General features: G+C 33.7%; 1 protein-coding gene across 1 annotated transcript in view; it reads left to right on the forward strand.

Annotated features, from left to right (window-relative positions):
- Nucleotides 1-1,201: 1,201 nt before the first annotated feature.
- LOC135950623 (probable cyclin-dependent serine/threonine-protein kinase DDB_G0292550) overlaps nt 1,202-27,703 on the forward strand; it is a 92,929-nt gene continuing 66,427 nt past the window's right edge. The window contains exons 1-3 of the mRNA XM_065500154.1: nt 1,202-1,575; nt 2,040-2,226; nt 10,606-10,803. Coding sequence (XP_065356226.1) covers nt 1,202-1,575; nt 2,040-2,226; nt 10,606-10,803 — 759 coding nt within the window. The remainder of the gene's footprint in view (nt 1,576-2,039; nt 2,227-10,605; nt 10,804-27,703) is intronic.

The raw sequence follows: 27,703 nt of genomic DNA on the forward strand, positions 1-27,703 counted from the left end.
ATTAGAAACACCCTCATACAAATTTGAAATAATTTTCCCGACATATCATAGGCACACAATATCGGAACCAGTTCTATCGACAGAAAACTTGACCTCCATTTTAAAAAAATATCTGAATCCTTCGGTTACAAATTGTATCAAAACTACTGATGATATCCTCGGTAAAATTCAGGAAATTTTTCAGAGAAAAATTTAGTCAGTACAGAGTTAAATATACCAGAATTATGATTAAGGACCTAGTGAATGAAGAAGATCAGGAAAATGAAATTATTAAGGAGCACGAAAGAGCTCATAGAAATATTTACGAGAACAAAGCTCAAATTATAACTAGGTACTACTTTCCACAAATGCATGCGAAAATAAAGCGATTGACAAAGCTATGCAAAGTTTGCAGGGAAAACAAATATGACCGTCACCCTAACAATATTGAACTACAAGATACACCGATTCCCCAATATCCAGGACAAATCGTTCATATCGATATCTTCATAACAGAGAAAAAACAGTCTTGACAGATAAATTATCAAAATATGCTCAGGTTAGATTGTTAAAATCCAGAGCGACAGAAGATCTAAAGGAACCGTTAAGAGAAATTCTTTTGGCATGCCCGAAATAGTCGTAATGGACAACGAAAAATCACTTAATTCCATGGCAATAACTTTCATGTTAGAAAATCAATATAACGTAAAAATTTTCAAGATACCCCCGTACGCTAGTACTGTCAATGCGCAAATTGAAAGATTTCATTCAACATTGACGGAAGTAATGAGGTGTCTTAAGGCAGAGAATTTTCATACTTCTTTTTCAGAACTTCTTCATAAGTCTGTGTACGAATATAATAACTCCGTGCATTCCACCACTCTTAGGAAACCAGTGGATGCGTTTTTAGGTAGGCACAAGTCTGACGATCCTGAAAAACTCGAAAAGGATAGATTGGAAATTATTGAGAGAATAAAAAGAAACAGGCAAAAGACATAGAATTCCACAATAAAACAAAAATACCCCCAAAGAATTATGAAGTAGGTCAGAAGGTTTACGTCAAAATTAATAAAAGGTTAGGGACTAAACTAAGTAAAAATTATACCGAAGAAAATGTCAAAGAGAATCGGAAGACCACAATTCTTACAGAATCGGGTCGAGTCGTGCATAAAAATAACATAAGGAATTAATAATTTTTATCTCTTGTAGGATCGTGCTTACTATGGTAAATGCGGAAATAAAAATCCTTGACTATTCCAACTCCCAAATTATCCCTATTAATACTGGTTATGCCAAGGTACAGACCGGAACTTTCAAACTAATCCATGTGATCGAGCCGGATAACTTACAAAATCTGATCAACAAAATACATCAGACTTTGAACTACAATGTCTCCCAATCCCATCCTTTGTACCCATTCCTATCCCACGAAGCAAATCAACTCCAAAATCACCTAAATAGAATTAAACCTAGAATTAAAAGATCCTTAGATTTTATAGGATCAGCCTGGAAATGGATCGCTGGTAATCCAGACCATGCTGATTTCCAGATAATAGAACAAAAAATTAATAATGCACTCGAAAATAATAATAACAGGTAGTTATAAATAGATTAACTATGGATAATATAAATGATATTGCTAAAACTACTAACCAAATTGTTAAATTTTTCAAATCCCATGAAATTCCCAAAGCAACTTTTGTAACTACTCTTAAGTATAAAATAGATTTATTAAAAGAAGAATTGTTAAACATTCAGAATGCCATTCATTGGGCTAAAGTAGGAATTGTAAATTCATTCATCTTATCTAATAAAGAAGTAAACATTGTAAAATATATTTTTGAAAAGGATTCAATTCCATTTATAAACCTAGAAGAAGCTTTTGAACTTTCCGAAGCTAAGATAGCTTCTAATAATAATTCTTTAATCTATATTGTAAGCATTCCAACAACTGATAAACAATTTTGTTCTAAAGTACTGATAAGACCTACAAAATCTGGAAAATTTGTTAATAAAATATCCTATAAAGATGTATTAATGTGTAATAATTCAACTTACAGAATTAAAAATAATGACACTTGCGTAACAAATTTATTGCGCGGTAATACAGCAACCAACAACAACCATATACCCACTATTGAAGAAATTGCTCCGGGATTAATCCTGTTAAATCAACATAATGGCACTGTTTATATTAACAATGAACCACGTACCTTTATTGGAACTTACCTGTTGCAATACCAAAATGTTACGATAACTGTTGCAAATAAAGATTACAATTACTTTTGAAATATTACGATCGGGGACGGTATTAACCACAAAAATATTTGTTGGGTTGTCTTTGCAAAATAAGTATCAAGTTACGTTCCTTAACCTATTTGTTTTTTTACAAAATAATAAAACTGCAGTGTCAATATTAAAGAAGCATTTATTATGTGATAAATACTAATAAAAAAATTCGATTATTTGGCAATTATTAATTTCACTTTAAAAATGCAAAACTAAAATTGCTTATTTAGCAGTAATTAATTTTAATTTGAAGAATGTTAAAATAAATAGTTTAGTTAAGTTTCTTAATTAAAAAATAAAGGTCGCACCTGAAAAGTTGCGGAAAATACACAAAAATTAAATGTGTATTTACTTATATAATTAACAATCACCAGCCGAATCTGATGAACATGGCGAGGGGTTTCACAAGTAACAGCCAGACTCGAACACTGGTATAGTGGCAAAAAATAAAATAAAAAATAAATCAAATGAATAAACTCAAAAGTTGTGGACAGATTTTAATCGTTTAGGTCTTGTTTTGTTTGGAACTTTGCTTTCTATGTGCATTTTCCAATTTTTTATGCCGTTTTAAAAAACAAAAATTTCGAAATTTTCCTAAAAAAATATTTTTTTTTTTGCTAAAAAAATTATATTTCTAAAACGACTGCGCAGATTAAAAAAATGTTAAGTCTGGCTTAAACGCGGATTTTCTATTTTTTTAGTTTATTCAATAAACTAAACCTTTTTTGAGTTACGCGAATATATATTGTGCAACCTCCTCCATTTTCGAAATAACGGTATATCTCGAAAATACGAGCTAACCTAAAAAAACGGTTAGCACCACTGAATTCAGCATAGTCGAATTAGTTTAATCCGCTGGGTGCCCCTCTTGACAGAAAAAAAGTGTCAATTTCATGCACAGTGTAATAAGAGTCTTATAGATTTGGGCATATCTTCTTAACGGTTTATGGTTTCCCCATAATTTTTTTTATTGATGTTGAAATGTTATATTTTTCAAATATGTTAAAGGTAAATGGTATTATTAGGAAAATTATACCACTGAATTGCGTGAAAATATAAGTAAATTTTTGCTTAACACCCTTGCATGGACCTTAGTTCAATTTTCTAAAAATAAAATAAATTTTTTCTTAAAACTATAAGTGTACATTTTATCTATAAACATTTCTCTACATAATTGCATCATTTGATTGTTGAAATTAAGTGTTTGAAAAATTGACTTTTTGACACCAAAATTCCTCTGTGCACCGTCTTATTTTTGAATCGGTACATAAAAATCTGATCCATGGAGCTGAGGTAAGCAAGCATGTAGTAGTGTCAATAGGTGAATTATCGTAGGAAGCAGCTGAAGCGAAAAATAAGCATATAAAACAGTTTAGATTGCAACATACCTGAAAAATGTCGTGCAATGCTACAAATACAGAACTTTTAAATAGCCTGTTTTAAGTTCAGATCCATTTATTTCTGGAGGACAAACTTACCAACAAAGAAAACAAGTAGTTTAAGTCAAGGAGTTTTAAATTTGATTAATAATTGATATATGTATATTAATGTCTTATTTTACCTTACTACCTTATATTACTTAGTAATACCTCATATTGCATTATATAACTTTGTATAACTTTTTAATTTAGTTTTTTTTTTCAAATGAATTAAAATGGAATAAAAATTTACTTAAATTGTTTCAAAAATTCATAAAACAAATCTAAAAGCCAATTAACCCTTGAAAGATCAAAGGGCTACTGTGGTTACAGTTGTTAATATTTTTTCTTAAAAATTTGCAAACTTTAAGTTCTGCGGGCATGCTATGAGGTGACAAATTTTGAAGACCCTAGCTTTTTTAGTTTTGGAGATATTGATTATTGACCGCTTGTCATATAAGGGAAACCACTGTGCACTGTTTAAAAAGTCTTTCAATTTTTGGTCAATAGTTTTTTCTGTTTGTATATTTTTAATTGAACACACATTAAAAACTTCAGTAAAATCTTGAAATAAAATGTTTGAATTTATGTTGAAAATACTCAGTTTTTCAAATTTTTTATTTTTTATATATAAGTGCTGCAGCTCGTTTTTTAAATAAGGAAACAGTTACGTCTATGTAACCATGATTATTTTAACGAAGCATTTTAACCAGTGTTTGTATTGCTTGCTTGAAATTAGCAAAAGCACCTAAAAAATGCTTTGCTTACAGTTTTTTAACAATTGCGTCCAAGCTATAACAAACTCTGTTTTGACTATTTGGTAAACGTCGCTAATTATTAAATTGTCCTGTTCTAATTTCTTAATTGATGACAATAATGCTTCAGAAGTCTCAAGTTCAAAAAATTGTTTTAAAACTGCTGAACAATTAGCTTGAGAAATCAAATACGTTTTGATGGCTAGATAGTTCTTGAGAAATAGTTAAACTGAACCATCGTGTCGGCACTTGACGAAGCATTTCGATCCATTCTAGGTCAAACAACTCGAATATTTCTTTTAGATTTGAAGTCTTCTTTCTTGATGAGCTAAATTCATTATAAACCTTGATTACAATATTCTCTATATCGATTTTAACAATTTCAATCCATTTTTAAATGCTTTATTAATGATATGACACAATGGTTATTTTAAGCTCAAAAAAAAACACTTTTTATGTATCCATTTCACAAAAAAATAAAAAAATCAGTACAAAAAAGAGTACAAAGTGTGAAAAATAGTACACATTTGGGTGTTGTTAATAAAACAGTACAATTGAAAAAAATCAGTACATGTACTGTTATAAACAGTATGTTTGGCACCCCTAAATGAGTTTATCATATAAAATAATAATGTTGTTACTAATTACACTGCGGAACGGACATTTTGGTGCCCGAGATTTGAACTACGTTTTGTACAAGTTGATGAACCCTCACCCTCATTGTTATACTTGTTTTTTCCAGCCAGCTTTTAACATTTCGAAATATTGCGGTTTTTATATTATTATTGAATACCGTATTTTTGGAAGTTCTTCTTCAAAATTTTGGATAATGTAGCTTAGAATATGAAATTTTTATAGCATGAAACTGGTCTACGTAAACATATGTTTCTGAAATTTGACTCTTTTAGCTTTATCCTTAATAAAATGTATTCCGAAAATTCTAAATAAAAATTTAACACTACATATTCAAGGCATTACGGTGAACATAGTTCAGCTAACAGAAATATTGATAGTATAAGTAGTTTTTTCTTATAATTTAAAAAAAATTCGGAGATATTTTATGATCACGCTAATCTACAAAAATAAATCTTTAGTTTAAGTATAATTATGTAGGTGTTAAGCATTAATGTTATTAACATTTGTATAATGTTTTTAAAACGAAAAAAATATGAAAAATATTGTAAAACTTTGAGTTATTTGCCAAATATTTTAGTATATTTTCAGCGAATTTTCAATTTTATTTAAACTAGTTTATTGATATGTTTTCATTGTATATCGTGAAAAAATTTTGAACCCTTTTACCATAGGTAAAACTTATAAAGATGAAAATGAGAAAAAATTAATTTTCAATATCTGTGCGATATCAGCAATATATCCTGGAATTTAGACAAACAAAATTGATGTCTAAGAAAAGATAATTTTGTGTAGAATAACAGTGCAAATATGCTTTTTTAATTTTAGTCTCCATTTATGAAATATTCAACTAATAAGATAAAAAGTACAGAATAACCACGCGATATTTTAAAAACAAGAGCTGTCCAAAAAAAAAAAAAGATAGTTTCAAAAATTAAATGCCCCATATATCAATTACTTTTTTCGCTACACCAAACGAAAATGTCAATTTTGTTCCCCTGTGTTATTGAATTTGTCATTATGTTTGTAACACATCGAAATATTCTTCGCAGATCCACTAAAGTCACAACCATCACAATATAGTTTTACTTTAATAATAATTTGATCCTCACAGCCATTTAGATTTACAGTAATATGGTCTCAACTATCCGTTTGTAAGTCTGCTGTTGTACTCACTACACTACTGCTTAGTTATTTTATTGTGCATCAAATAATGGTTTTCACACAGTAATACAATATTATTTTCTGTGTTTCTAAAAATAAACATGCAATAAAGAAATGGGCAAATTGAAAAAAAAGTAAATGATTATTTGTTTTGTTTGTTTATTTTGTTTTACTACTTTACTACTTTAAATGTAAGTTATTAAAAAAGACATTATTTGTAGCTTTGTAAGCGAAGTTTTTGCTGGGCTCTTCGTCGTTTCTCTATCAGCAACTGAAAATTTTCATTTCAAGAAATGTTGTTCGAAAAAGTTTAGAGATATTTTCAAAGTATTAAAAAATTTATTAATGGAATCAAAAACATACGTATTTATACACTACACCATAGTGGGGAGGGTATTATGCGTTTGTACAGATGTTTGTAACCAGTGTTGTCAGATTAGGGAATTTTTCCCCTATTGGGGATTTTATTTTGTAAATGGGGATAAATTATTTGGTTTGGGGATATGGGGAACAGTTGGGGAAATATTGTATGTTTTGAGGATTTTTGGGATTTTTTTTTCGTTTTAGTTTTCGTATTTACTGAATTGTTTTATTTAATTTATGTAAGAGTTTATTTTAAAATCGAAAGAAAACATTGAACTTTAAGTCTGATAAGTCGTAAAATTTCAACAATATGCTATTTGACATTTTATACTGGCAATCCTTTATATTATGTGTTATCAATAGACGTGAATGTTTGTTTTAGAAGAAGAATTTGTAACGTTAAAAATGGCAAAAAATAAAACTGCAAAAAAAGCATAATTCCACCTGGGAAATTGAATATTGGTCTCAAGGTATTTGTTATGGAATAAAATCTGATATTTAAATGTATATAAAGAAGGGTATTCATTTCAAAATTAAATGGAAAATTACACTCCGAGTTCTTACAATTGGTTATAGTTTGTTAAAAATACAAGTTTTTGTGTAATTTTTATTTTTAAGTAACTTTCATATCTTATACATAAATATATAAGATATGAAAGTTATTTATTTTAAGTATGTTATTGTCCACCAATATTGATGAAACATATATGGTTTAAAAGATTATTTTCTCTAGATGTGCACAATATAATTTTTTTTAAAAATTTCTTTCCATAAAAGTGCAAATAACTTTCATATAGACATAAATAACAATTCCAAATTTCATGGCGATCGGTCCAAAATTAGTCATAGCTCCCATATAAGGCCCACAATATATTTAAAATATATCTTTAACGATCATAAATCTCTTAAAAATTTTGGTATACACACAAAATTCAACTTAAATAACTTTCATATAGATGTAAATAACATGATATAATTTCATGGCTATCGGGCCATAATTGGTCATAGCATCCTTATAAGGCCCACTTCCGAAAATCACTCACGAATATTAATTGTTGATGTTTTTGAAAAGAAAAATGTTTTGCTCATTTACTTAGTTATATGGTCGGGCTTGACCGACTAAAATATACCCCGCCGCCGATCATTTTAATTCGGCTTGTTTCTCTGATGTATAAATTACTTTTATTTTCCTTTACCTCTTTTATCAACTTGTTGATCAAACATTTTGATTATAGAACCAAATAAGAGGAAAAAAGTGATTCGATTTGCGTTGCATTTCTCAGGTCTAATCAATGACGTAAATCGGAGTCTTATTGTACTTTTTTGGCCTCATAAAAGTACTTTTAGTTCATTCTAACGAAGAAATTTCAAATTTTTTTTTCACATAGTAAGGTCAAAAGGTCGGTGGAGACAGCCTTGCATGACGTTGTCGGAACTATAGAGGGGACACTTGACAAGAAGGAATATGTTATGGCATCTTTCTTGGATATAGAGGGTGCGTTTAATAATGTGAACATATCCGCAATAGTTGATGCACTGGGTGACTTATGTGTTCATCAGCGGATAAGGAATTGGACAGAAAATATGCTTAGGAGCAGGGCCATTAACTCTAATATGGGTATTGGTAGGACAAGGAAAGTTGTGACAAGAGGCACACCACAAGGTGGGGTCATCTTTCCACTTCTGTGGAATCTTGTCGTAAATAAAATCCTTTTCAGGCTCAGTAGGATAGGTACCAAAGTAGTCGCATATGCTGACGACGTTGTGCTTCTTATTCAAGGGAAGTTTCTTCCCACAATAAGTGAACTCATGGAATCAGCGCTCAGCGTTCTGCTATCATGGGCCAAGGAAAACGGTTTGGGTGTTAACCCTGCCAAGACCGAACTGGTTCTTTTCACCAGGAGATATAAAACTCCAGAATTTAAACCTCCACGACTGGATGGTACTTTTCTGAAGATTTCAAGCGAAGCCAAATATCTTGGCGTAATTTTGGACTCTAAGCTCTCGTGGAAACGTAATGCTGAAAGTCGAATGAAGAAGGCATTATGTGCCTTCTATATATGCAAGAAAACCTTTGGGAAGAGATGGGGTCTTAAACCATACATTGTACACTGGATGTACACCGCGGTCATAAGACCTATTTTGACCTATGGGGCTCTTGTTTGGTGGAGAGTGGTGGACACTAAGACTCACCTCTCTATTCTAAACAAGGTACAAAGATTAGCATGTCTTGCAATTACTGGCTCTATGAATTCCACACCTCAGGCCAGTCTAGAGACGATGCTAAACATAACTCCCCTTGATATATATATCAAATGCATTTCTGCTAAGTCTGCTCTACGACTCAAACAGTCGAGCGGACTGAAGCATGATCGTATTTGTCATGGCACCATCCTACAAAAGATAGGCAGGCCAATCATAGGGCGGGAAACGGATTATATAATACCCACACCGAATTTTGATAGAACATTTAGGATCAGAATACCGACAAGGGATGATTGGGCCGCGAACTCTGTCCTAAGAGATGACGTGATCTCAATCTATACTGATGGTTCAAAGACAGAAAGAGGCACGGGCTCGGGAATCTTCTCAGATGAGCTGGACCTTTTGATGTCTCTTCGATTACCCGATACCTGCACGGTTTTCCAGGCAGAGATTTATGCTATTGATACAGCCGCGAGAAGAATCCGGGAACTGAATCTCGAAAATTCGACCATACATATCTACTTGGACAGCCTGACATCAATCAAGGCTCTTAACTCCAACGTGATTAGGTCGAAATGTCTTCTCAATTGTATCAAATCACTGGCACAACTGACACAACATCACGTGGAGTTGATATGGGTTCCAGGACATGCGGGCATCCGGGGAAATGAAGTATCTGATGAGTGCGCAACCAACGGGTCGTCCCTGGACGTATCTCTTGCGCAAAGGGATATTCACACTCCCTTGGTGACAGTATCAAAATTGATATATGAATGGGCTTTGAGCGAGACGGAACTCAGGTGGTCAAATATCATCACTTGTAGAATATCCAGAATGCTCTGGCCCAATCTGACAGAGGATAGAACTAGGACTCTTTTGTCTCTTAGTAGGAATTCGATTAGACTTCTCACGGGTATAATTACTGGGCACTGCATGATTGGACATATGTCGGAACGCATGGGTTACCCACGTTATGGCTATTGTAGAAGTTGTTTAGATGAAGAGGAGGAGGAATCGGTACAGCACCTTCTATGTGAATGCCCAGCCTTACAAGAGCATAGACTACTACATCTTGGTAGAGCTCTTTTCCATGATCTGGACTGTCTCAGAGATGTGTCACTAGTGAATATGATTGGGTTTATTAGAAGTACCGGCTGGTTCCCATAGGGACCACAGAAATCACATAATAGACGAAACTAGGGAGGGAAACTATTCTCACTTTATGTATAACATTTTCAGCATAATGGAATAGTACTTCTAAGGGTACCACAATGGGCCGCAAGGCCTCCGAGTGAACTCGCTAACTTGCGAGCAACCCACGTAACCTAACCTAACCTAAGGACAAAATTACGAATTATTTCAGCAACTATTGTAAAAAATATTGATGACCGAAAAATCGTTTTAAACTAAGTACTCAGTTCAAAATTTCGTGCACAATGCTGTCAAACTACATATAAAATATTTGGAATGAAATATATGCGAAATAATTTCGCAAAAGCAGTACTCTGTTCTTATTGTGGAAGACATATGAAATACATTTATGGAACAAAGTTTATAAATACGAAATTTTTGAGATCAATTTTGAAAAATTTGCGAAACATTTTTATATTAACAACGGGAAAATAATTATTTCAGTTCCTTACCAGAGATTGAAATCTGGTAAGGAACTGAAATAATTATTTTCTGATATTTCCCGTATTTATCAAATCACTTTTCATTGTTTGATTTATATTCATATACAATTTTGGCCTACAGGGCAGATGTGAATTTCACATTTTTATATTATTTTGTATTTTCAGACTTCGCGTACTATACATATACCAGGTCTCTACACTCGTCCTAAGTTTCGGGCAAATACATCGAAGGCTTTAGCTTCAACAACATCTAACATACCTATACAAAACGCTTTAAATCAACCAATGACAGACTTCACAAAAAACCCACAATTTATGTCAATGCTTGCAGTATATGGAAGTGGAAATCAGTTAGTGGAAAGAGTAAGTAATTAATTAATATGTATTAAACAAGTAAGTACCGTGGTGTAGGGTATATAAAATACATACGTCCTACTTACATTTTAAAAACTGAAAAAAAACGTTTTGAATATACTTCCCTTTGGCTTTATTTATTAGATAATTTAATGGCATTAATGTTTAAATATGATTTCGGTCATGTGGTCGCCGCAGCTAGAACAATTAATCAGGTTCGATCATTTCGGGTTTATATGCATAGACCTAGGACTTTACATATCCCCAGAGATAATAATCTAATGGCGTCAAATCACAGTTAACATTTCCATTTCTTGAAATTCGTTTTCGTTGAGGCACGAACAAGTTAGTTAGCATGTCTCTATACCGCTAACCGGTGACTGTAACGTTATTTGTAAAGACATATACATCTGCAATTCTTATGAGAAGCAGACGTGTTTTTTATTCGCTCCGCGATTTAAGTGGTTTCAGTGAAAATTTAAATAAAAAGGAAAAATTTAGCGATTGGACGCAAAAAAAAAAAATATATTTCTCTAAGTGTTTAATATAAACAAACAAAAAAAATATACAATATAACAAAAAAAATAGAAATTTGTTTAAAAGTGCTTTGTTTATTTTCTTTTTTCAAATTTCGTTAAATTACTGTGAGCATATGAACTCTCATAATGAGAGTAGACTCAGTTTAAACGGTAGAAATGCCTACATATTTTTGAACGGGGAGGGTGAAAATAGAAGTGCTAACAAAAATATAAGAGATCCAGACTTTAACAAAAATTATTTAACCGCCAAACCGATTGAGAGAGCGCGCTCTTGTTCCCCCGTGATACAAATACATGAGAACAATATTGCACACACATCATCACCTAGTAATGCTTGTTTAGAACAAAGCATAAAAGAAAATAAAAAGTGTTCTGGTACAACAACAAATACTGCAGTAGATATAACAGAGTCGACAATGATAAATACACAAGCTTATGATAATCCACTAACAACACCTAGTGAGAGTTTTAATGTATTTAACACTGAAAATACCGTGATGGAAGATAATGGAACATCAAGTGGTGCTATACCTAAGGTTGGAAATAAGATAAGTAAAACTAAATCTCCAGTTCAAACAGGTATGCTTAGATATATAAGAATTAATAAGCGAAATTTAAGTCCCCAGAAAAGTCTGCCTTCTGAGAAGAAGCAAAAAATTACTGATAACCCCTTGAAAAGTAACCGTTTTGCTCTCTTGAGTGAGGAAGATTCTAATCGTCAAAAAAATGATGATAAATCCATCCGTAAACCGTTAAAACCACCACCAATATTCCTTCGTGAAACTAGCTCTAATAGCTTAGTGAAATCATTTATTGAACTCATTGGAAAAAATAATTTTCATATTGTTCCAATAAGAAAAGGAGGTGTGCAAGAGACAAAAATAGTTGTATACACTGAGGATTGTTATAGAAAAATTTCTCAACACCTAAATGACAGTAAGAAAAACTTTTATACATATCAACTTAAGAGTTGCAAGGGCTTGATAGTGGTCATAAAAGGTATAGAGTCCAGTGTAGATACAAACGAAATCAAGGAGGCCCTGGAAGAATTGGGCTATCAGACAAAGAATGTAGTCAATATCTTTAATAGAGACAAGGTTCCTCAGCCAATGTTTAGGGTTGAGTTAGAGCCTGATGATAGGAAATTAAAAAATAATGAAACTCACCCTATATACACTCTAAGATATTTGTTGAATCGTAGAGTAAATATAGAGGAACCTCTTAAGCGTAATCGTCCAGTTCAGTGTAGTAATTGTCAGGAATTTGGACATACACGTAATTATTGTACCCTACGCACAGTATGTGTTGCATGCGGAGGCCTGCACTCTTCGTCACAATGTGATATAGTTGAGAATGGTCTCAGTAGGAAATGTGGTAACTGCGGTGGAGATCATTCCGCTAATTATCGCGGATGCCCGGTCTACAAGGAGTTACTAAAAAGATTAAGAGAGAGGCAAAAGCTGTTGAGAGGTGAAATAGTTGAATCAACACCTACAAATTCGGTATCTACATCTAGACCACTAAGCTCTGGAGTAGATTTTTCAAATGATAAAATAAATGCGGCTCATCCAGTATCACAGGAAAATGGCCAGGGAGCTACAATTAATGCTGGAGCCAGCTCATACGCCAGTATTTTAAAAACGGGTTATCAAAAGCCAAAAGTCCCCCAAAATATGGGAGGGTTGGAAAACCTTATGCAAACACTTACTGAGAATATTTCCTCTCTTAATCAAAATATGACTAACTTCATGTCATCCATGCAAAACACAATACAAGAGCTTCTGAGAGCACAGAACCAAATGATTCAAATTCTATTAACAAGAAAATGAATTTTTTGAAGATATGTTTCTGGAATGCAAATGGTTTAAACCAGCACAAATCGGAAATTTCCCATTTTATGTTAAATAAAAGCATCGATGTGATGTTAATTTCGGAGACACATCTTACAAATAGATATAACTTTAATATATCAGGATACTCATTTTATTACACAAACCATCCGGATGGTAAGGCACATGGCGGTACCGGTATCATAATTAGAAACCGATTGAGACACTATGCCCTAGAAGCGTTTTCAAAGGATTATATGCAAGCAACATCTATTCGCCTTGAATACCCAGCTGGAGACCTGACTCTGAGCTCTATATATTGCCCACCACGTTTTTCGATGACCAAGGAAAAATTTGAAGAATTCTTTATAACACTAGGAGATCGGTTTCTGGCATGTGGAGACTACAATGCCAAACATACATATTGGGGTTCGCGATTGGTAAATCCCAGAGGTAGACAGCTGTATAAAGCTCTAGTTGATCGCAAAAATTGCTTAGATTTTGTGTCTCCTGGACACCCAACTTATTGGCCAACTGATCCTAGGAAAATTCCTGATCTAATAGACTTCGCCATATGCAGAAATATTATTCGGAATGCAATATCCACAGAAATATCCTATGATCTATCTTCTGACCACTCTCCTGTAATTATTAATTATTGTGAGAGACCCAACACCCCAAGATTTCCTAAGGACTCTTTGTATTTTAAGACAAATTGGCTAAAATATAGGAAATATATCAGCAGTCATATCCACACAAATCCTAATTTACAGTGTGAGGAAGACATAGATAGGACCGTTAATGACTTCACGTCACTGATTGTTTCGGCTCTGGAACACTCTAGGTGCCAGATCCCTCCAAAAACTAATACGCCTATTTCAAGTTCGGATATTGAAAGACTTCTTCTCGAAAAGAGAAGACTCAGAAGAGAATGGCAACATAATAGATCACCTGCTGCAAAGCAGAGGCTGTCCGCAGCAGTACGAAAACTGAAAAGAGCCCTTCATTTGGAGGAGGATCGCATAAACGAAAAATATATTAAAAGTTTGACGAGTACAAAATACACAAATTTCTCTCTTTGGAAGGCAACGAGGAACATTAAGCCACCGGTAGAGGCACAAAGCGCTTTAAGAAAAGCTGACGGAACCTGGGCACGAAGTGCTATAGAAAAAGCCTCAGTATTTGCTGAACATTTAAGTGAAGTATTTCAGCCCAACTCCACTGCAAATGAGTTTGAACTAGAAGAACTGCCAGCTTCAACAATGGCTAATGCAGCCCAATTCGATATTAGTCCTGAGGATGTTAATAGAGTAATTAAAAATAAATTAGACTTGAAAAAATCACCGGGATATGATTTAATAACGCCATCAATGATTAAGAACCTACCACATGTGGCAATAATTGTGCTATCTATATTGTTTAATGCGATCTTGAAACTAGGAATTTATCCAAAAAATTGGAAAATTTCTCAAATAATAATGATACCTAAACCGGGTAAAGATTTAACCCTGCCATCTTCTTATAGACCTATTAGCCTACTCCCTTGTTTGTCGAAGTTATTCGAAAAAATATTCCAGGAAAAGATAATACCTTTTTTGAATGATGGAAACATTATCCCAGTACACCAATTTGGTTTCCGTGAACATCATGGCACCATTGAACAGGTCAATCGTTTAACTGGAGAGATTCGAAAATCTTTTGAATTAAAGAAATATTGTTCTGCCATCTTTTTAGACGTTGCTCAGGCTTTTGACAAGGTATGGCATAAGGGTCTAATACATAAAATCAAATGTTTACTACCACTATGTACTCATAAATTGCTGGAGTCTTATTTATCGAATAGACTTTTCAGAGTTAAGTACAATGATTATGTGACGAGAGAATGCAAGATTGGAGCTGGCGTTCCACAGGGAAGTGTACTAGGACCTACGCTATATTTGATTTACACCTCCGACCTCCCTACGTGCGATAAACTAACAATTTCAACATTTGCTGATGATACCGCCATTATTAGCTCAGACGAAAACCCACTCATGGCATCTAGTCAACTACAGAATTACCTCGTACGTGTGGAGTCATGGTTGAAAAACTGGCGAATAAAGGTAAATGAGCTGAAAAGTAAACATGTTACGTTCGCTCTAAGGAGAGGAAATTGCCCACCTGTCACACTCAACAACGTTAATATACCGCAGTCTGATTATGTCACCTACCTTGGTATTCATCTAGATAGACGGCTTACTTGGCGCCGACACATAGAAACCAAGAGACTTCACATGAAGTTAAAAGCCTCTAGCTTTCATTGGTTAATCAGTGACCAATCAAAATTAAGCCTTGAATATAAAGTCATCCTGTATAAGACCGTTTTAAAACCAATTTGGACATATGGAATTCAATTATGGGGAATGGCTAGCAACACCAGTATTGATCTTATACAGAGGGCCCAATCTAAAATTCTTAGGACCATGACGGGAGCACCATGGTACATAAGAAATGAAAACATCCACAGAGACTTAGAAGTGACATTGGTAAAGGAAGAGTTCGAGAAAGTCCGTGAGAAATATATTGTGAAGCTGCGAAACCATCCCAATTCCCTTGCAAGACAACTTGTGCAGACCCAAACCCGATCCAGGCTCCGTAGAGCAGATCTACCACCCCGCTAAGATGAGTGACAGTTTACCATAATGGCTCTCTTGCTGAAGAGCAAATAGTTTTAATTTTAGTTATAAGATTTAAATACTTATTGTAAGGTCAAAATAGACAGATTCAATAAATCAATAAAACGTTAAAAAAAAAAAAAAAAAATATACAAATGATTCCACCGGGCAATAAAGCGCACCAAACATTGAGTTTTTCTGGATGTAATTGTGTTTCGACAATGCGTCAAGTCATTGTCGAAACACAATTACATCATTATCGTCGCACGGTGGCTCAGAACTTAATTTAATCGGTGAAAAGTCCAACTTTTTGTTAACTCCGACTTTTTTCGACTCGAAGACGAAGCCTATTGAAACTGGCTGAAATCGTTCCATTATTTCACATAGCCGCCATACAAATGTCCTCCTGAAATTGGACTTTATCCGCGATAAGTGTTTAATTCATATGTAGGTATCTACACAAATTTCGCTCCAAATAAGTTTCATATTGTTACGTTTAAACCTTTTTAAAACGCTGGTTTATTTCCTTTAAATAAACCGGATACTTTTGATTGCAAATAAAAGTCGTGTAGTAGTTTAAAAATTGTTACAACTCTTTATTTATATAAAATGTACAACAACAACAGAATTAAATAGTCGCTCAGTGTTTTTATACACGTTTATAAATTCGCAGATATACAGACATACTTTATAATATACACGAATTCACTGGAAAATGAAGCACACTTTAAGGCACTCAGTTGATGTTTATTCGAATAGCGTATCTGATAAACTAAACTCACGACTGCAACCATGGCCACTATTTATACACACGCCATCTCTCCTGATCTTTCTACAATGCACTATGGCAGAATTTCCAAATTTTGCGGCAAAAAGTCGATTTTCCAACATCATATTTTTTAAATTTTTTTATCACATTCTATTGCCAACATATTGGAAAGAAACAATAGATACAAATAATGACAGTTTACAACCGATAATTAGACATAAAATGCTGATAATATATAAATTTATTCTAATTTATTTTATTAATTGTGAAGCAGTATAATTTTTTTTAATGTTTATTTGGAAAGAAATTCATATAAATACATGTTTAACTTAAAATAAACAAAAAGTATAAATATAATTAATAATACTCTGTCCCTTTATTCGGGCTCTCTAGCATAATAATATTTCGAGACAATTAATATAATTTTCATTAATAATAATAATTTTTATATTAACATGTTGATAATATGTATTGTTACGAAATTGTACTTGAATTCAAATATAACGATTTTAAGGGCTGATTTAAAAGTAGCATAATGCTTTCAAATAACAGTGCTGTAATAGCAAACTGTAACATATCTGTGGGCATTATTAAATAAAAGCTTTCAGTTGATTTGATCGTAAGTTGGCAACGCTGTATTCGAATTCGAATATTCAGTTAAAGAACATTGTAGAAAGTATACCACAGATGGCGTATGTATTAGTAAGATCTAGAATATTCGAATTTTGACGGTTAAAGAACAATCTGGAGTGCAGATGGCAGTGTTATAAATAGTGGCAGAGGTTGCAGTCGTGAGTCAGTTTATCAAATAAACATCAACTGATTGCCTTAAAGTGTGTTGTGTTTTTTTCAAGTAAATTCGTGTACATAATAAATTGTGTCTGTATTTCTGAGAATTTACAAACGTGTATAAAAAAAAAACATTGAGTGGCTATTTAATTCTGTTGTTGTTGTACATTTAAATAAATAAAGAGTTGTTACAATTTTTAAACTACTAAGCGGCTTTTATTTGCAATCAAAAGTATCCGGTTTATTTAAAGGAAATAAACCAAACGTTTTGAAAAGGTTAAAACGTAACAATTGGTGGCAGATTGTGTCTGTATTTCTGAGAATTTATAAACGTGTATAATAAAAACATTGAGTGGCTATTTAGTTCTGTTGCTGTACATTTAAATAAATAAAGAGTTGTTACAATTTTTAAACTACTAAACGGATTTTATTTGCAATCAAAAGTATCCGGTTTATTTAAAGGAAATAAACCAAACGTTTTGAAAAGGTTAAAACGTAACAATTGGTGTCAGAAGTGGGATTGCAAATTAATAAGCATGAAGTTTGAGGAACTAAAAGTTGAACAACTCAAGAAAGAATTGAATAAGTTGGAGCTACCAACAGCAGGTAACAAAGCAGAATTGCAGAAGAGGCTCATAGATGAATTCAAGCGACGTGATATTGATATTGGAACTTACGAGTTTGAGTATAAAGAAGAATTGGAAGTTTCTACACGTGCAACAACAAGCAGCATGGATTTAAGCACTATGTTTGCTGCTATGATGGAAAAATTCAAAGAAACAAATGAAACTTCTAAAGTAAACAACGAGAAGCTGTTAGCTGAAGTTCAGGTCAACAATGGGAAGCTGGAAGCGAAATTTCAAGAAACTTCTAAAGCTACAGACGAGAAACTTCAAGAACTTTGTGTGGTTATAAACAGCAGAGTAGATAACCTTGAAATGCAAGTATCCAAATTTGACAAAAAGGCGTCTGAATTAGAGAACGGCCTAGAAAAACAATCCCAAGAAGTTGATAATAAATTTCTCGATCTGGAAATGAAAATTAATAATCTTCAATGCCAAGACGGACCGGTGCGAGTTATTTCAGAACCATCGAGTAAAATAAAGGCTCCTAGTTTTGATGGCACCACACCATTTAATGTGTTCAAGTTCCAATTCGATACGGTTGCCATTAGAAACATGTGGAAAGACGAAGAAAAAGCCATCGAATTGATTTTGGACTTAAAAGGAAATGCAGCGGTAGTTCTTGAAAGCGTGCCAGTGAGGAACAGAAATTGTTATGATGACATAATGGAGGCGCTACAACGTAAGTACGGTGGCGAACATAAAAAAGAATTATACCGAATGGAATTGCGTGGTAGAGTGCAGAAACCCAATGAGACGCTACAAGATTTTGCGTTGGAAATCGAGCGTTTGCTACAGCTTACTTATCCAGGGGAAAACAACCCATTTTTGGACCATATCAAGATAGAGGCATTCGTCAATGGTATTCGTGATCCTGAAATAAAACATGCGGTTTGTGTTACACCTAAACCATCATTTGCTGAAACAGTATCATTTGCACTGACGCAAGAAACGGCGAAAATAATTTCAAAGCAGCAAATATGCAAGGTGCGCAATATCGAGGTTGTTGCTGAAGACGAGAGAAATATAATCGACGAATTAAAAAAGGTCTTGGAGGCGTTTAATGATAAGCATAGCAAAGCCAGAGTAAAATGTTATAATTGCGGTAAATCTGGTCATATTCAGCGAAACTTCAAAGCACCGAGAAAACGAACCAGATCTGTTTCGCCTCCAAGAAACAACCAGCCGTCAAATCATCAATCGTCACAAGAATCACCTTTAAACTAAAACGAGCTAGCACTATGGGGCAAGAGCTAGCTCCCACATCTGAGGGCCCACAATCTCCATATCAGTAATGCAGCAGAAAAATAGTAATCTTACGGCTAGTGGATACATCAACGGTCAGAAGCACATTTTTACTATAGACACGGGAGCGTCGCAGTCCATCGTCAAGCCCGATTTAGACAAAAACACAATTGAACCATTACGTGGGGTAAGTCTGCGCACAGCTACTGAGGAGCCAGCTACTGTCTATGGTAAAGTAAATGTGAAAGTAACTGTTTAAACGGGTTTAGGGGTATTACCAGTATTAGGGTAAATAACAACACAATTATTTATTTTCTTTTACGTTATAAATCGTATGGATTTATTAACCTTTTCTTTTAAGTATATAATAGCTATATATATTAAGTTTTTAGGTAAACGGTTTATTTATTTATTATTTATAAATTTTAGGGTATAATTCTTTTAGTTATTTAGGGTTTAGATTTAGTGTGATAGTTTTTAATTTCAAAGAGTTTTAAGTTTTATATAGCACCTTTTAGTTTATAATTTATTTGTATTAATTTTTTAAATATATTTATACTTTCACAAGGGTGTTGGGGCTTTCGCTGCTTCTTTAGCTGTTGCTCTCGCTCACTTCTTCACTTAGATTGATGTTTTTATTATTCAACTCTATTTTGAACCACAATCTTCAGTTGAAGCTGGCTGCAGTTGTATTTTTTGCTGTGATGATATTGGGGGCGTCGATATAGCCAGTGTTGGTACATTTTGGTACCTTTTTGTTCACCGTGTGAACATTCTCCCCGCCATGACAGACCTGGACTTAAAATGAACTTTAATTTGTATCCAAATTAAAGGGTAATATGTGTGGGTATTGTGATATAAACAGAATTCTTAGGGTTTTAAGTGGGTAATCCTGAGTAAGTAACATTTGGGTTTATCAAATCACATTTCTCTGGACTGGTGTACCTGAAATGATTTTGCCTTTGACATTGGGTTAGTTACTATATTCTGCAGGTTAATTTTCTGTATGAAGAAAAATCAAACTATTAAAGTCTGTCATGATTGAGTTAGATATAGTGTTAGGGTAAGGGCTAATTAAGAGTTACAAGATGTTAGTTGAAGGGTTATGGGTACATGTTAATAATGGGTGAGTAAATGAAGTTAACGTTAAGATATTGGGTTTTATCACATGCGTTAAACTGCTGTTTCTCTCAGTACCAGGAATGGGATTATCTAGAGAATCCGACGTCCATTCTTTCGGCTGTGGGTTGTCTTGGGTAGTGGTAACTAAATCATTTACTTGAATATTTTTCGTAGGGTATTTAAACTTACATCCTTTATGTAACTGACTTGGGTATTCATTATTTGTTGTAGCATCAATTAAGCTATTGCAGTTCGAAATTTCGCTAAAAGCATTAATTCGAACATTTGTCGTAAAACGATCGGGTGTGGCAACAGCATGATGTGAGATTGGGTGGGTTTCGTGTGACATAGATCAACACATTTTTGAAGTACGTTATCAGCTTTTGTTTGTGGGTTTTTCATGACATTCTTCTCTTTTTTTAAATATGACCTTGCCTTATGGCGACAGTCTTTTAATTTTAATTTACGGGTACGAAGGTCTTCTTGATAACAAACATCGGGTATATTTTGGGTAGTGTTTTTGAAAATATCTTCACATTTAGTTTCTTCAACAGACTTACTACGTTCTTCAGTTGAACTTTTATTTTGGGTAACTGAGCTGAAATATGAAACTACTCTTTGGGGTTGGGTTCGAGTATGGTGAGTCTCTTCAACAGGTCCAGTCAAGATCCAACCAAATTTGGTATCTTGAGCTAAAAGTGTGTTAAGAATATTATTCTTAACACCAGATTTTATGATCTGTGGGTAGAAATCACTTCCTATTATAAGGTCGATAGGTCTACTTTCGTAAAACCTTGGATCTGCTAACTGAATATTTCTTAAATCATTTATGATATTTGGGTTTATGTTTTGGGTGGGTAACGTTCTAGTTAGCGTTTCGATCACTATCGCTTGTATTTCTAAACTAATCTCTTTTTGGGTATTGGACCTAAGAGTAATTTCACACATTTGGTTTGAACGAGCTGATACAACTTCGTTCAAACCTGATATTTCAGCTTTTATGGGTTTGGTGGGTAAACGTAATCTACGTCTAAACTGATCAGAAATAAACGAGAAATCAGATGCTGTGTCTATAAGTGCTCGTGCGGGTAATAGATAACCATCAATTTCGATATTCAAAACTGCTGTTCCCAGTAGTTTCTTCCTATCGTCCAATAATGTTTCACTATGATGGGTTAGAGTAGAAAACGATTGTGAAGAGTTCTGAGATGACACCGAAGGTTCATCTGTAGGGTTAGGGTTCGAATTCGTGTTTTGATTGGGTCTGTGAAGGAATGTGTTATGTTTACCTCCACAGAATCTACAAGTGAATGAACTAGTGCATTCCTTGACACCATGAGATATAGCCAAACAATTATTATAACATCCATTATTTTTAACAAAATTTATCCGGTCATTTACTTCCATTGAAATAAATGATGAACAATCTCTCAATGTGTGTGTAGCATTACAAAGCGTACATATTGAGCCATTAGGCTTATTAGAGTGTAGGGTTTGGGTAGGGTAGGAGAGATTTTGTTTGGGTTGAGGCTTTCTCTCGTCACGGGTATCGTCTTCATGGGTAACATTATTGGCAAATGTATTGCCTTTTCGTTGATTCTGATTCGTATTTTCTGATATATGTTTAGTCTTTGGGTATGGGTTAGAATCTTTGATATCACTAACAGATTTAAGACCTTTGTATTTATTAGTTAAAAATACATTCATTTCAGTCCAAGAGGGTATATTGGAACTGTCTCTTAGGGTTCTTTCGAAATCTTCCAGGGTTTCTTTGGGTAATTTGTACGAACAGAGATAAACGAATATTGGATCCCAATTATCGGTATCTATGTCCAGGGTATTCAGATTGGAAATACAAGTATTAACCATTCTTTGCAATTTACGTATGGCATAACCTCATTGAACATCAACTAAGGGTAGACTGAATAGGGTTTTCAGTTGAGCATTGACCTGCATACGTTTATTCTCATATTGAGAAGTTAGCTGTGTCCAAGCGATAACAAAGCCATCGTTTGTTAGGGGTGCACTATCAACTATTTCTTTAGCCTCCCCCCGGGTCTTTTGTTTTAAGTAAAACAACTTTTCTACTCCACTTAGGCGAGGGTTATTACCATAAATGGCTTTGAACATGTCTCTAAAAGATGTCCAGCATTTATAATCGCCATCAAATTCTTGCATATCGCAGGGTGGAACGCTAAATGAAGAGTTAGCTATAGGGTGGGTTGTGGGAGTAGGAGGGGAAGGAGGGGAATTTTTCAAGGTTTCCCGCCGGGTTGCGTCTGCAAGAGCTGCATCTATGGAAAAGATTCGAGTTCTGAAAAGAGACTTGGCTTTAGCGTATTCGCGGGTGAGCTCATCTATGTTGATGGTAGCAGCTTTCTCGGGGTCATCCATGAGTTCAGATTCTCGAATCCATTCATATCGGGTGGCAATCTTGTTCCATATTTCCTCCAGTTCTCGTTTTTGGTACTGGATAGCAGCTAGGGTGAGATATTCATCGACTTTCTTCTTATAATCGTCTTCAAAGGAAGCTAAATCCACTTGGATATAGCGCATGAAACCTGTGGCCATTGATTTTAATGAGGGCATTTTTATATAAAATGTTTTCAACTCAAAGAATTAGGGTACAAGGGTGAAATTTAGAGAAATAGTTGATATGGGTAATGTGTACCAGCAACTAAATTTCCTATTGGGTGTATTTTACACTGTAAATGATATTGCGCTACTAAAAACGTCAATATGAATTTTTTAAACACTTTAGAAAAAACCTTATGAAAATCTATGAAAAGCGTGGGTGGGTTTACAATAACAGGTTTTTCTACTTAAATGTGTTAAAAAATGTGTAAAAATTAATAACTTTCAATAAAAATTATATATAAGGAAATTTATGTAAGTTGCAAACAATTCAACTTACCGACTCTGCGGGGGTTGTGTATATATGTATATATGGGTGTGTGTGACTTTTTTTCTTGTCGATTCCTCTTTGTGCTGATCTTCCCGCTTTGAGTTGATCGACAAGTACTGTGTTGTTGATGTAATTAATGTTAGTACAATTAATATTTTATATTTTTGGGTAAGTAAATATGTTGTTATTAAATATCAACGTGTATAATTTTGTAATATTTTTATTTTAAAAAACAGTGTGTGCAAAAAGTTTCGATATATTTTTTATTTTTTTTTTTGTATAATTTTATTTTGTAATTTTTAATAATTGTTTTGGGTATTTTAATTTAGTGTATCAAATAAAATATATTGTATGTGTGTGATTTAAATACAAATTAGGGTTAAGTATTAAAATTAATTTATTTTTTATAAATAAAATAAATATTTATCAATTTAAATACAAAATAATTTTGGTAGCAAAGTTTTTAGTTTCACTGTTACTTGTTTTGTTTTATTTGCGTAATGTTGAGTGTTGATTGCTTTAAAAACTGGTTTTAATGTTTTGTGTTGTTTTAGATTTTGGTGTTTTTATTTAATTGTTTGTTTTTTTATTTGTAAACTTTTTGTTTTGTTTATGTTGTGATTGTTTATAATAATACACAATTTTAAGGGTGGGTATTTTATATTTTTGTTTTGTATACACACTTTTCTATAAAAAGTTTTAGCATATCACTTTCTTTATGTTTTGCAGATATTATTTATTTTGTTTTTTTTTGGCAAAATTGGGTTTTAAATGTTTATTTTTATGTATTGTTTTATTTAGTGGACTGTATTTTTTTATCAATTTGACGGTTCGATTGGACCAATGTTTAAACGGGTTTAGGGGTATTACCAGTATTAGGGTAAATAACAACACAATTATTTATTTTCTTTTACGTTATAAATCGTATGTATTTATTAAACTTTTCTTTTAAGTATAAGAAAAGTTTGTATGGTCAACACTTCCAACTGAGAACCGATCACTCCGGCCTCAGGTGGTTGTTGGATTGAGCGGCTTCAGAGCTATGACTTTAGCATCGAACACCGGAAGTGTTTGAAACACGGCAATGCGGACGCGCTCTCAAAGACAGCCTTGCAACCTGGAATGCAAGCATTGCGCAAAAGCCGAGGAAAAGAATGTGTCATTGACGTTCGACTAATGCATATAGAGTCCAGTGTAGATTGGTCTGCATTGCAGAGAAATGACCCCATACTATCAAAAATAATATCGGCAAAAGAAGAAGGCAGAATGCCAGCCCGCAATGAAATATCGGCCGAAAGTCCACTGATGAAATCATATTTGGCCCTATGGAATAGTCTACAATTGTTAAATGGCTGCTTATACCGCATATGGGAAAGCGCTGACGGTAAAACAGTGACAAATCTAATTGTTGTACCATCCTCTAAAATAAACGAAGTAATGAAAGAGTTTCATGACGGTACCAGTGGTGGTCATTTTGGTGTGACAAAAACCTTAGAGAAGCTAAAACAAGGGTTTCGATATTCAGCTCTAGCAACATATTTCTTACTTTTGACTATGCAATAAATATGAAATTATCTCATTTCATCACAATCAACTAATATAAATATTCATACTGTTCGTTCGTATTACTATTAAAATGAGGCGCTATGGGGGCTCAAAGTAGGTCGTGTGCTATTTATCTCTTATAATTTCCGAGTTATAAGCATTTCAAAATTGAAATTTTAAAATTTTGCCATACCTTGGTCCGTTTTTTAAAAATATAGGTTGGTCTTTTGTACCGAACGGGCAATAAGGTTTATTGAAAATGTTTAAAAACCAGTATATAAATATCAAATTTTTTTAAGATATCGAAAAAGTATAATGGTACTTTTACCCAATTTTACAACTTTCAATCTATTTCCGGCACGTGTTCTAGTTATCCGATTGCACTTAAATTTTGCAGTAGTTAGTTAGTAGTTAGCTGCTAATGAACAAAATAAGACCCATCCAAAGCAAATCTATTTTTTAAGGGCATGTCTAAAATACATATTAGGAACAATTTGATCCACATTTATTCCGAACATTTTTTTTAGTTTAGATATGTTAATTTTTGGTCTTACAAAAAAATTCAAGTCAATATCTCAATTATATTCAAAAATATTTACACTAATGAATAATCGTTATTTCGTATTACATACTTGACAATAAAATAACTAGCAGCATCCAGATAGCCAAAAAACAAGAAATATCAATGCAACCATAGCAGAGCAACCAAAGAAATGTAAATTGCTGCCAGAGAAAATTGCTAGCACAACAAAACAAAAACGAATGCTGACGCGCAATATTAGTTCGGCAAAAAAGTGTGTATGCTACTATAGAACGAATATATATTTTGGTTGTTGTGCTACAATACTAACATTGCAATTTGTATAGTAATATATGAATAGTAACAGCAATTTATATTAGCAGAGTTATACAAAATTATAATAGTAACTATATTTTTAGTATGCAGATGATAAAAATGTATATTTACTGCAATTGACGGCTAATATAGTAGCATTTGTAAACCCTGGCTGAAACAACGTTTTTATTGGGTGGGTTGTCAGCAAGCAGTAGCCGATTGGGTAGCCAATTGTCCACAATGCATAGCAGCGAAGGGCCCAGTAAGAAGAAGTCGTGTACAACTTCAGCAGTATAACTAAGGTGCGCCATTCGAGTGGATTGCGATGGATGTAGCAGGCCCTTTCCCTGTCAGTGATGCTGGAAACCGTTACGTTCTAGTGGTTATGGATTATTTCAGCAAATGGCCAGAGGTATATGCAATACCCAATCAGGAAGCTAAAACAGTTATAAGCGTATTTGTGAACAACTGGGTGTGTTGCTATGGTGTTCCACTGGAGTTGCACTCGGATCAGGGTAGAAATTTTGAATCCGCCATATTCAAGGAAATGTGCGATTTATACGGAATAAGAAAAACCAGAACAACGCCACTGCATCCTCAATCTGATGGCATGGTCAGTGCACACCAGAAGGACTGGGATGAACACATACCAAAATTTCTATTGGCATACAGGTCAGCTGTTCATGACTCGACCTCTCGAACACCTGCAAAAATTGTCTTCGGGACAGAATTCAAGTTGCCTGGCGATATAGAATTCGGTATTAAGCCCTCATCAAATAATGAAAACACTTCCCAAGAGCAAGATGACCTTAACGAACTTCACGAATTCGTACGCAGACGAATAAAAATGACCAGCGACAAAATGAAAGCCAGATACGATCGAGCAGCGAATTCTGAGGGATTTAATGAAGGCCAACTTGTACTGCTGTATAACCCACAACGCAAGAAAGGACTGTCTCCCAAACTACAAACCCATTGGGATGGACCATACAAGGTAATTAAGAAATTAAACGACGTGGTGTACAGAATACAGAAAGAAAAGAGCCCGAGATCTAAAATGAAGGTCGTACATCTAGAACGACTAGCCGCCTATGGGAGAAGTGAATCTATGCCTATTCGGGTCGAACAGACTTAAGCGGGGGGCAGTGTTACGAAATTGTACTTGAATTCAAATATAACGATTTTAAGGGCTGATTTAAAAGTAGCATAATGCTTTCAAATAACAGTGCTTTAATAGCAAACTTTAACATATCTGTGGGCATTATTAAATAAAAGCTTTCAGTTGATTTGATCGTAAGTTGGCAACGCTGTATTCGAATTCGAATATTCAGTTAAAGAACATTGTAGAAAGTACACCACAGATGGCGTATGTATTAGTAAGATCTAGAATATTCGAATTTTGACGGTTAAAGAACAATCTGGAGTGCAGATGGCAGTGTTATAAATAGTGGCAGAGGTTGCAGTCGTGAGTCAGTTTATCAGAAACGCTTTTCGAATAAAAATCAACTGAGTGCCTTAAAGTGTGTTGTGTTTTTTTCAAGTAAATTCGTGTACATAATAAATTGTGTCTGTATTTCTGAGAATTTATAAACGTGTATAAAAAAAACATTGAGTGGCTATTAATTCTGTTGTTGTTGTACATTTAAATAAATAGTTGTTACCATTTTTAAACTACTAAACGGCTTTTATTTGCAATCAAAAGTATCCGGTTTATTTAAAGGAAATAAACCAAACGTTTTGAAAAGGTTAAAACGTAACAGTATAATACAATTGTAAATAAAAATTAAAAAAAAAACTTAGTTTCATATTGCAAGGAAATAAATTAAAGTCTAAAGGTAAAATGATAAATATTAAGGATTTAACCACCAGTATTTGCTTGTAGTAAGATTTGGTTTGATATGTTTATCCTCAATTAAAATAGTTGTATCAAATCTAATATTTTCGTTTGTTAACTGCCTACATTTTATAGCGTTAATATTGGCTCTTCTACAAATATGATAAATTAAAGGTATGCCCATATCATTTTGGATATATCCATTTTTATCGAGAAATAA

Source organism: Calliphora vicina, chromosome 2 (genome assembly GCF_958450345.1).
Source record: "Calliphora vicina chromosome 2, idCalVici1.1, whole genome shotgun sequence".
Classification (NCBI taxonomy): domain Eukaryota; kingdom Metazoa; phylum Arthropoda; class Insecta; order Diptera; family Calliphoridae; genus Calliphora; species Calliphora vicina.